Source organism: Aotus nancymaae, unplaced genomic scaffold (assembly GCF_030222135.1).
Source record: "Aotus nancymaae isolate 86718 unplaced genomic scaffold, 86718_ANA_hifiasm-v0.15.2.pri h1tg000014l, whole genome shotgun sequence".
Lineage (NCBI taxonomy): Eukaryota > Metazoa > Chordata > Mammalia > Primates > Aotidae > Aotus > Aotus nancymaae.
Window position 1 is genome coordinate 47,390,876 of NW_026988425.1, and position 12,066 is coordinate 47,402,941.

A 12,066-nucleotide genomic window follows, 5' to 3' on the forward strand; every position below is an offset into this window, starting at 1 on the left:
TACTAACTCACTCTCTCTTTTACCTTTGACTCCATACTACAAGAACTGCAGAACTGCTTCCTGTAGTAATGTTACCTGCTGGTTCAAAGACCTTCACGTGAAAGGAGAATACTTTGTTAATGTGACTACCAGAATTTGGAATGGGACTTTTGCATCAGTAAGTATCAGTATTATTTGTTGGATTTATCAATAGCAAGGAAACGTAAGGCTGCACTGACAACTTCTTCCCCTTTGACAAAATAAGTATTCTGGCTAATGTCTGCAGTACCCAGATAAGCCAGAGCAGTTTTACCCTGGAAGGCAGCACACTTCTATCCTTTTCCAGTGTTCATCCAATTCCGCAGTGCCTCAGAGTCACCTGGGGTACTTGTGAAAGGATCAGCTTCTCAGACTTCTTGTGACCTATTACATCAATGGAAATGGTGTCAAGGTCATCTCTGCAACCCTGGGCTACAAGGGGCAGCCCGCTTTGTTTCCCGGTAGAAGCTCCCCCGATATCCATCTTCCCAGTCTCCTCCGCCACACCCAAATCAAAATGCCTGTGCCTCTGTCTTACTCCTTGAGCTCTCAGTTAATTGTATGATTGATCTCAAACCACGCAGTAGATGAATCTAGCATAAGGATATGTCTTCCTGTATTACAGCCGGGTCATCACCCTGCTCTCCTGTTTTGCCCTTTCCCTGATGGAAGAGCACAGTGGGCACATGACTTTCTAAGTCATCTCAATCCCCAAGTAAAGTATGAAGAAAAAGCCAAAACAATGTCAGTGTTTTTCTTCCATATGGCAACTGTGAGTCTGCTCTAGCGATATTTGCTTTCAGCAGGGATTTTGGTAGCCAGAATTTCAGTCTGGCATGAAACAGTGTAAGAATAGACAGGCCTGTCCTTAAATGTGACAGCTTGTGTGGCTAGCATCCCTTTTCCTGACATGGGCTCCAATTGAGGAAGAAAACAGAAATTAGTCTGAAACCTCCTGGGGACCTTTGTAGCACTCATTAGATTTTTTTTTTCTTTTTAACAAATAAATCAGTTCCCAAGGTGCTTACCACCAAACGCTACTCATTTTTTTTTCTTTTTACCATTTCACGATCTCTCCAATAAACCTCACTTTCTGCTATAGAGTTTTGTAAAATTGGAGAACTAAGCACCCTCCAAACTCATCCCTGGAGTCAAATATAAGCAATATTCTTGGATAAAGACATAGAAGAAAAAGGAATAGTAAAAGCTTAGAAAAAAATGCAGAATTGGGGGAATGGGGAAGTGAGAAGTTGAATATTTCTTTTGGCTTGCTTGCCTTCACTTTGTTTTCTTGTGAGTTGCATTTGCTCTCAAGCCTGCAGGACAATTCTACATCCTTAAAGATATAAAGTGCGCTGTCAGGTGTACCACCTTCCCAGCTGCTGCAGTGTGGTGCTCAGTGTTGCTCCGTTGGTTCTTGGCTCCTTGGATTTGAGGAACAAATGTTTTCATAGCAAATTTTGCCAACTGGAAGGAACACTGACTGTTGCATGTCAAAATGCACTCACGCCAGCTCTGTAAAACACATTCGGTTTCTCTTGAGTTGGTTTAAGGCTACATCATTTTAACTGTGAGGCTTTTTAAAGTACCTTCCCAACAATCTTCAGAAGCAGTAGTTTATTTCTGGGAGCAAACTTCTTAGAAAGTATACTATTTGTGCTGCTTTAATGTGGCTATGGTGGTTAAGCTGAGAAAACACCCTGGAAATGTCAAGGTATGCCAAGTCCTTCACATCTCCTCCTTCGTGAAAGGTCAAGTGTTTATCCCCACCTTGTTTCCAGCTACTAAAGCAGTAAAGTGGATGTCTCTCAGACCACCTAGGAATCCAGTCTGAAATACAGATCTCATTTCCTGTGTTAGAACCCACTGATGCACTGCCTTTTGTTGCTACCCTTTCGCTGATGTAGTGCAAGTAATTTCATTACAAAGTGATTGCTCAGGCCTCCAAATTGACAACAGAGTTGTTGCCATTTGTAAGGAGAAGTCTTGATGAATGCAGGTGTGTTACTTCACTTGTATGTGGCATGCCTACCTCTACCTTCAACCCTGCAGGATACTGTGTGCCTGTGAGAAGGACCTATTTTGAGAATACTATAAGAAAAATTATTTCATCTTTAGTCTTTGGGGATTATGAAACCAGCATTTACTTAACTGCTACTTTTTTTCTTAAACTTAAACCAATATAAATACTCTTAATGTTTTCCCCAATAATATGTTTAAGAGACTGGTGAGCATGATTAATTTCTGATCCAATCATCTATCTTGAGAAAATTAACAGTAACCAGAGTCAGAGCCAGTGGAAAGGAAATAAATGGCTCAATTTTTGGAAATACATTATTTCTGGCTCCCAGATATTGTTTAGCAAATTACCTCATAGAGTATGTCCAATAACGTGCCTTAGTAACCAGAAAAACTAAGTCCTAGTAGCCATAGCATGTGAAAGCAGCTCTAACATCTGAGCGCTGCATTCTACTTCACCGTAGCATCAGCCTAATACAGAGAAAATAGTGAAATATACACATCAATAATATTTCTATTGAAAAATGGCTTTTTTTCTTTTTTTTTTTTGAGACAGAGTCTCGCTCTGTTGCCCAGGCTGGAGTGCAGTGGCACAGTGTCAGCTCCTGCAACCTCCCCCTCCCAGGTTCAAGCGATTCTCCTGCCTCAGTCTCCCAAGTTGCTGGGGATTACAGACACCCACCACCACCCCCAGCTAATTTTTTTGTATTTTTTGGTAGTGACGGGGTTTCACCACATTGCCCAGACTGGTCTTGAACTCTTGACCTCAGATGATCTACCCATCTCAGCTTCCCAAAGTGCTGGGATTACAGATGTGAGCCACTGTGCCCAGCTGAAAAGTAACTAGATGGAGGAATGGATGTAACGTTATTTTGAATTAGGAGGTTACTAGTAATGGCAGCATAAAATATCCTTCCTATATGCCTGCCCCAAATTAAGTATTATTTGATAGAAACACAGATTAGGAAATCTGACATTATTATTGATGTGATAGAACATCAAAAGGTTCAGGGCCTTAGGTGGTCAAGTTCAAGTACACTTTCAAACAGTATTATTTTACACACATGTACCCATAAGGAAAATTCTCTTCCCCTTTAAATGTTGGTTTATTTAGGTAAGTATCCAAAAATGTGAAGTTTACAATTTTCTCTCATGTCACAAACTTTATTTTTTAAAAATCTGAACTACGATCTCCCCCAATTAAAAATAATCATTTCTGAATCCTTGTTTTTCAACCCTGTTCTCAAGTTCAGATCTGCTCAGGGAGATATTTTAACTTGCTCATGTGTGAATCCCACCCCAGAGATTTGATCTGTGGTGGCAAGGCGCAGGCATCTGCATGTCTTAAAATTTCCTTGGGTATTTCTGACGGGCAGCCCTGTTACATAACACTGGTTTAAGCACAGGCAGATTCTGGGTAGGTCTTTAGAACTGGCATTTGCTCATCATGTTCCACCAGGAAATAAATAATAAATCATAAGCATGTCAACTTTTCTGCATTTGCTGCTTCTAGGATAAAACATATTCCTTATTCTTGTGTTCCAGTCAACTTTCCAGACAGTACAGCTAACGGCAGCTGCAGAAATCCACACCTATGACCCTGAGATATACGTGATCGAAGATAACACCGTTACGGTGAGCATATCACACCCTTCCCTGCAAGCCTCAGGGTCAGTGGTGGGCATTCCATTTCTAAAAGCCTAGAATAGTCACTCTTCTCACCTACATGTATGTAGAAGAATCTTAATCTTTAAAGATCTGATGTTTATTGTGTTGAGCTTTTGGCGAGGGTGTGTGCTACTCAAAAAGGTCATTGATGTATTTGCCCTCCTCAATGCCCCCACCCATGTTGGAAAAGCTGGCTTTCCTAGAAGTGGTGATCCAGTGAGAAGCACAACAAAAGGGCTCTATGTGGCTAGGACTCCATGGTGTCTCTTCTCCACGACTAAGCCAGCAGCACTGGTTCTTCCTTTCTCCTCCTGCTTTCACAAAATGGTCTAGAGCATAGGCCACAAAACCTAAGTATGCTTATTTAAATCATAAATTGTATTTTGAATAATTTTTAAAGAAAGGTGCTGAAGCATGCATGATAAATAATGCATTTATTAGAGGATGTTTAAAAATAGTTCTCCTTACAAGTAGACACTGACACTGTGTGACATGTCCATTCATTGGATTTTACATTCTGAAGGACTGTAAATGCTCCCCTTGATAAAAAAGCTTTGACAGAGAAATGTACTCTCACAGAAAACAAAGGCTCTCTGTTCTAAGAGCTGGCATGAGATAATTTTCCTTCGTACTGAATCTCTGGTTAGAATATGCCATATTTAGATATAGTGGGATTTCCATGCCCAGTTAATCTGCTGGCAGAGCCCTGAGCATTTTCCTCTCAAGGCTTGTGTTAGGAGTTGAAAGCCAGTTTAACAATCTACCCCCAAGACCAGCTTGGCAGTTGGCCTCATTCCACTGCTCTGGCCTCCAGACTTGGTCAAAAAGCTGTGGCCCCATGAACTCTGGGCCTCCTCACTCCATGCCTGAGAGTGAAGCTCACAGCACTGGGGCCCCACTCTTGTCCAGGGCAAAATTATTCCACACAACAGAGCACACTTCTCTGCCTCTGGTTTAGGAGCTGCAGTGAAAGCTCACACCCTCTCTTCAAAGACTGGAGCCTGGAAAATCAGAAATAGAGCCAAAGGAAATGCAGACTTCAAAATCAAAATGCTATGAACTTAGAATAGGGGAGAAGTATTATAGATTTTTTTAAAAGCTCACTTTAGAAAAACATAGTGTTCAGACAGTATGTGAAACTCTACTGAAGACTGTTTTTTAGAAAGCAGTATTAAATATATTAATGGGAAATTCAAATGAGCAATTTTAATAAACCCATTAGATTCTTCTTTTCTTGTTTTTCTCTGAGCAATAGTAATACATAACAGAAGTCAATTATTAGGTGCAAAATAATTGTGTTTGCCATTAAAAGTAAAGAAAGGCCGGGCGAGGTGGCTCACACCTATAATCCCAGCACTTTAGGAGGCCAAGGCAGGTAGATCACCTGAGGTTGGGAGTTTGAGACCAGCCTGGCCAACATAGTGAAACCCCCCCTCTACTAAAAACAAAAATTAGCTGGGTGTGGTGGCACATGCCTGTAATCCCAGATACTAGGGAGGCTGAGGAGAATCACTGAACCCGGGAGGAAGAGGTTGCAGTGAGCCAAGATCACGCCACTTCACTCCAGCCTGGGCGACAGAGTGCGACTCTGTCTCAAAAACAAACAAACAAAAAAGTAAAGAAAAATTACTTTTAATGGCAAAGACTGCAATTACTTTTGCACCAGTCTAATATTATTCAATTGTGTCTATGAAAATTTTTAAAATCTAAATAATTTGGAGAAATTTTTGAATAAGAGGTTGACTCTAAATAATAACTTGACATGTATTCTATTTGTTACATTTATTTGAATCCCCAGCCCACTTAAAAATCTGACCCACAAAATGCTATAGTCCTGGGTCTGTAGGGATCCATGGGTCCCTGGGTTTGAAAGCTGTGGAAAAGAGAGCAGTAGGCTTATAACTGCCACTAAGCAGTGAGCTACATGAATTTACTATCACTTTACGCATACATTTATAAAGCCTTATATTTTAGCTCTTAAAGATACAAATGAAAGGAAATACAGTCACCAAGGCCAGCTGCAAGTTTAGCCCAGCCCATAAATTATGTAACAAAAAGCAGCTCATCTGCCACTGCAATTTAATGTTAAATCAAGTAAATAAAATGCATGTTATCCCGTTTTTTGCCTCTAAATATAGATCTTTACAAATATTTTCTAAAGAGAATGGTTGAGACTCTTTCCCTATTATAGAAAACTAGGCCAGGCATGGTGGCTCATGCCTGTAATCTCAGCACTTTGGGAGGCCGAGGCAGGCAGATCACCTGAGGTTGGGAGTTTGAGACCAGTCTGACCAACATGGAGGAACCCCATCTCTACTAAAAATACAAAATTAGCTGGGCATGGTGGTGCATGCCTGTAATCCAGCTACTGAGGAGGATGAGGCAGAAGAATTGGTTGAACCCAGGAGGCGGAGGTTGTAGTGAGCTGAGATCACACCATTGCACTCCAGCCCGGCGACAATGCAAGACTCTGTCTCAAAAATAAAAACGAAAAAAAGAAGAAGACTGTACAGTTTTACTGTTAAAACTCAGGGCAGCCATTCTATTACAGCATCGCAGAGATTGCCAGGAAGCAGACATAAAGAATCCTAAGCAGCCTCAAGGACAACTTTCCCACTGAAAAGGTCAACTTGACCCTTGAGATATTATTTCTACTTTTCCAACAATAGGTATCAACTTGGAATGCAGTTTAAGTGAAACTAGTATTTTAAACACCCAATATGAAGCTGTTGTTTAGTCACCATGAAGTTGAGTTAATGAGTTTCAACTCCCCTCCCCAAAGTGGTTTGCTTTCACTTGATGATGCTTTCACTTGATTTGAATGTATGCCAGAAATGAAAGATTCTATTTCATAAGTGAAATAAGCATCTGACATTGTCAGACATGATGTAGCCACAAAATGCTGATGTAGTTAAAGGTGGGAAACTAGACAAGTTGTATATTTTAGCTGGATGGACTTTGCAGGAGCATTTTCTCTAAAACTGTTCTGACAATATTTGAGGTATGCCATCATGAGCAAGTCATGTCGCCTTTCTAGAGATGTAGACCTTCACTTACAGAATTAGAGAACTGGACCAGGCCATCTCCCTGCTTTTTTGTGGTATTAACATAACTCAATTGTGAACTTACATTTCCAGATTCCCCTGATGATAATGAAACCTGATGAGAAAGCTGAAGTACCAACAGGAGTTATAGTAGGAAGTATAATTGCTGGAATCCTTTTGCTGTTAGCTTTGGTTGCAATTTTATGGAAGGTAAGAAAAGCGTCAGATTTTAAAGTACAGGGCTCCTGAAGGCCAGCCTTGAATTGCCTAGAAAACATTCATCTCAGGTTTTATATGCTACCTTCTCTATCACAAGGAGAAAAGAAATGCAAGTTTGCTTACAATGTCTTATTCGTATCTTTAAAAAAAAAAAAACAGTAAGGATTTTATCTTCTTTTACACCTTCCTTTCATCCAGAACCCTGAATATTTTGTTCAGCTTCAAATAAGTAGATGCTGAGAAATGTAGCTTTATGCAATGCAGCTGAGCTCTCTGGACATAAATTTGTTCTAGCGGGTGATAGATACCAGGTCATCAGTCTGCACACCCCTCTTCAGAGCCTCAGGGATTCCCAGAGGTGCCCCAGAGGATGTGGGCAGTAAAGGCAGTCAGAGACACCTTACAAAACAAGCCACGGGCATTAACAGTCTTATATTGTCACCTTTACAGCTCGGCTTCTTCAAAAGAAAATATGAAAAGATGACCAAAAATCCAGATGAGATTGATGAGACCACAGAACTCAATAGCTGAACCAGCAGACCTACCTGCAGTGGGAACTGGCAGCATTCCAGCCAGAGTTTGCTATTTGTGTCAATGGATTTCTTTTTAAATCCTGTTTTTTAAAATAATGTAATAGGTAAACTAACCTGGTATTTTCAGAGAAAACTGCAGGTCAGTTTAGAATGAAGAAATTGTGGAGCGGGGAGGGGGAGGTAGGGATATAAAGGGTAAAAGACTTATTTTATATGATGGGGGAAAAAGGTAATATTGAAACTGGCTGGTCCAGAGTTTAGATTCTAAAGTGCATTGTATCAGCAACATGAAATGCTTCCAAGCACGACAACTTTTAAAGAAAAATATGATACTCTCAGATTTTAGGGGGGAAAGTGTTCTCTTTAAAATGCTTGTCTTTAAACAGCAACAACGAAAGTGGAAGTGCCTGGTATAATATATGGAAGTACTTCCACTTGTATATATAATTTTAATGAATATTGATGTTAATAAGAGGGGAAATAAAACACAGGTTGTTTTTCAGTTTATGCTGCTCATCCAAAGTTGCCACAGAGGATACTTCTAAGTGATAATTTTATTTATAAACTAGGTAAAATTTGTTGGTTCCTTTTGGACCACAGATGCCTCTTCCACATCCTATCTTGCTCTAATGGTCAAAACATGCTTGAATAACAGAGCTTAGAGTATATCTCTTACTGGGAAAATGTCCATTTAAGTTAGGAGAGAGGGCAATATAGAGACTGAGGCACAAAATTTTGCTTAAAACCCAGAATATAACATTTATGCAAAATTCCATCTGCTAGAGGCCCATCCTGTGCCAGAGAAAGGAAAAGAAGGAAATTTCCTTTCTCTTATGGGAGGCACAATGGTTCTCTTTTAGGACCTGATTGGCTGATTGGCAGGATTGAAAGACGAGTAATTTCTTTGGCAACCTTCCCCCTCCCTTACTGAACCACCCTCCCACCTCCTGGTAGTCCTATGTTATAGAAGCCCTCTACAGCCTGCCTTTCTCTCCAGTGGTCCGAAGTTATCACCACCTTTACCCCTCATCCAAAGTGCCCACTCCTTCAGGACAGCTGCTGTGCATTAGATATTAGGGGGGAAAGTCATCTGTGTAATTTACACACCTGCATGAATTACTGTATATAAACTCAACTTGAGGGAACTGTTTTCATTTAGTGCCAAACAAGTAAGAAAAATAAGCTTGAGTGAATTTCTAAATTTTGGAATGACAGGGGGTGTAAACAACGTAAAGTAAAACATCTCAGGATTTCAGAAGTGACAGATGAGGCATTGGAAGCTATCAAATTAGCAGGTGTACCCTCTGTGCCTGTCTTGTTTCTGAAGTACTTAAACTTCCATAAGAGTGGATCACAAGGTCAGGAGTTCGAGACCAGCTTGGGCAACATGGTGAAACCCCATCTCTACTAAAATACAAAAAATTAGCTGGGCGTGGTGATGGGTACCTGTAATCCCAGCTACTCAGGAGACTGAGGCAGGAGAATCGCTTGAACCTGGGAGGCAGAGGTTGCAGTGAGCCAAGATTGCACCACTGCACTACAGCCTGGGCGACAGAGTGATTCTCTATCTCCAAACAAAAAAAAAGAATGAATTTGACCTAGGCAAATTTGTTCAAAAGGTAGAGCCTGAGATGATTTGGTCAGATTGGGATAAGGCCCAGCAATCTGCATTTCAACAGGCACCCCAGTCATTGGGATGCAGATGGACCACACTTTGAGAACCACTACCCATTTCTACTTTTTGCACCTTCTTTTCTGTGTTCCTGAGGCCCCACATTCTCTAGGAGAAACTTGAGAGGAAAAGGGCAGAGACACTAGATAGCTAAAGCTTTGGACAAGTCCTCAATCTCTATAAACCTTAGATTCTCGTTATAAAATGGGAAGACTGAGTTGGAGTTCAGCAGTGATGCTTTTGGTTTTAAAAGTCTATGGTCTGGATTTCCTATAATATGAACAGAGAAGCCTCCAAGAATTTGACTTGGAAAAAATGTCAGAGGAAAACAGGTTATCTGCCCATGTGCATATGGATGACCTTAAATGCCCTGGCCTAGCCCCTATGATGGCAATTCAGGGCTATCTGTACTGTTTACAGAATTACTTTGTAGTTGACAACAGAAAACAAACAAGAAAAAAAAGGCATAAAATGCTAGGGATTTATTGAAAAAACAGCATGGTATTCTCCAGTTAGGTATGCCAGAGTCCAATTTTTTTAACAGCTGTGTGAATTCACGGCTTCATTCCAACTAAAATTTTATTTTAAAAAAAAAAAAACTAGAGAAACTAGTCATTAGCTTGATAAAGAATATTTAACAGCTAGTGGTACTTGTATGCACCTGCAGCTCCAGCTACTTGGGAGACTGAGGCAGGAGGATTGCTTGAGCCCAGGAGTTGAAGTCCAGCCTAGGCAACATAGCAAGACCCTGTCTCAAAAAAATGACTATTCAAAAAACAATGTGGCCAGGTGCAGTGGCTCACAACTGTAATCCCAGCACTTTGGGAAGCCGAGGCAGGTGGATTGTTAGGTCAGGAGTTCGAGACCAGCCTGGCCAACACGGTGAAACCTCGTCTCTACTAAAAATACAAAAATTAGCTGGGCGTGGTGGCGGGCGCCTGTAATCCCAGCTACTTAGGAGGCTGAGGCAGGAGAATCATTTGAACCTGGGAGGCAGAGGTTGCAGTGAGCTGAGATTGCACCATTGCATTCCAGCCTGAGCAACAGGGCGAGACTCCATCTCACAAAAAAAAAAAAAAAAAGAAAAAAAGAAAAAGTAAGTACTGTATATATAAATACTAGCTTTTCAATGTGCTATACAAATAATTATAGCACACCCTTTTGTTTTTCTCTCTCACCTTGTTTAGGTGAGTACTTCCTTAGATAAGTACTGAACATACATATACAGAACTTGAAAGCTTCAGTTATCCTTGCCTTAGGTAATCTGTTACCTAGATGGCACTGTTTCCAGGGAGTAGTTGAATTACTATAAACCATTAGCCACTTGTCTCTGCACTATTTATCACACCAGGGCAGGGTCTCTGAAGCTGGGCACTGCTGTCATTTAGGGCCAGGTGATTCTTCCTCGCAGGGCTGTCCTGTACCTTGTAGGACAGCAGCCCTGCCTATAAGATCTGGTGTTTAGCATGTTCAGCAGCATCCCTGGCCTCGACCTACTCGATGCCAGAGCACCCTTCCCCTGCAGTCATGACAGTCAAAAAAAAGTCTCCAGACGTTGTCAAATGCCTTCTGGGGGGCAGTATTTCTCAAGCACTTTTAAGCAAAGGTGAGTATTCATACAAGAAATGTAGGGGGGGAAAAACATTTTTTAAATAAAAGTTATGTGTTCCTATTCAACAATACTTTTGCTTTAACAGTAAGTAGAGGAAAAGATGTCATATTCAAATTTCCATTTCATAAATGGTGTACAGACAAGGACTATAGAACGTGGTAAAAAGCTGACTTGCTTCAGGCTGCCACACAAGGCTTATAAAATAGTAAGATAGTAAAACAGCTTATGAAGAAACTACAGAGATTTACAATTGTGCATCACTCATGTCAGCAACAAACTAAGAACTCCTATCTGGACAGAAATTTTTCTAGCTAGCAATGTTATTTTTGTAAAATAGTTATCTATTAAAACTGTGAAGAGCAAAATAAAGCCAATGTATTATTGTCACACAAGTGATTATGCTAAAATTATAAAGCGTATCATTTTATAATGTATTTACCTAACCTGATATACAGCTATAACCCAATGTATGAAAATCTCAAAAATTAAGACATCATCAAACAGAAGGCAGGATTCCTTAAACTGAGATCCCTGATCCATCTTTAATATTTTAATTTGCACAAATAAAACAATTCTATAAACAACTTTGTAGGACTATGCCCTTTGGTGTACATTCAGGCATACTCATTTTAATCAATTTGAAAAGTAAATTTAAACCTCTAGAGGTGAATAAGAAACATGGGGGTAAAGTGTGAAAATATTAACTATTTCTTTGAACTCTAAAGACTGAAACTGTAACCATTATGTAAATATAGTTTTTCATATGTACCTGTTTATTTTGGCAGACTAAGTCAAAATATGAATGTATATATTGCATATGTTAGAATTGTATATATTTTAAAGAAGAAATTGTCTTGAATATTTTCCTTCATACATAATAGATAACTCTTTGTTCAAATGTAGTATTTGATGTTTTGGATTCAATGTGTTTTGCCTCTTTGCTTTCCACAAAAATTATAAAAATAAATGCATGTTTGTACAAAAAGTTGCAGAATTCATTTGATTTCTCAGAACAATTAAATTGTAGTCAACATAAACTTTTCTCATATCAAAGTATAACAAACAGAAAAGTTTCATTAATTGTAAACCACTCTTTTCATACCACATTATTGGATATCATTACAATTGTTTTGAAAATAAAGCTATTTTCTCTGGGCTTTTACAAGTTATATATTTTACCATTTTCATCTTATACAGTCACTTTGCTCACATCCAGGACTCAGTTTAAGAAGACTGAGGCTATAATTTGCCATAGGTATCCAATCTGTGTTTCTAGCAGTG

At 39.8% G+C, this 12,066-nt stretch overlaps 1 protein-coding gene across 2 annotated transcripts in view; it reads left to right on the forward strand.

The window, feature by feature from the left end:
* Window positions 1-11,369, forward strand: part of ITGA2 (integrin subunit alpha 2) — a 109,410-nt gene extending 98,041 nt beyond the window's left edge. For both annotated transcript variants that reach the window (XM_064375968.1, XM_064375969.1), the window contains 4 exons: window positions 44-157; window positions 3,583-3,672; window positions 6,843-6,959; window positions 7,419-11,369. In XM_064375968.1, the coding sequence (XP_064232038.1) occupies window positions 44-157; window positions 3,583-3,672; window positions 6,843-6,959; window positions 7,419-7,499 (402 nt within the window). In that variant the 3' untranslated portion in view covers window positions 7,500-11,369. The remainder of the gene's footprint in view (window positions 1-43; window positions 158-3,582; window positions 3,673-6,842; window positions 6,960-7,418) is intronic.
* The last annotated feature ends 697 nt before the right edge of the window (window positions 11,370-12,066 follow it).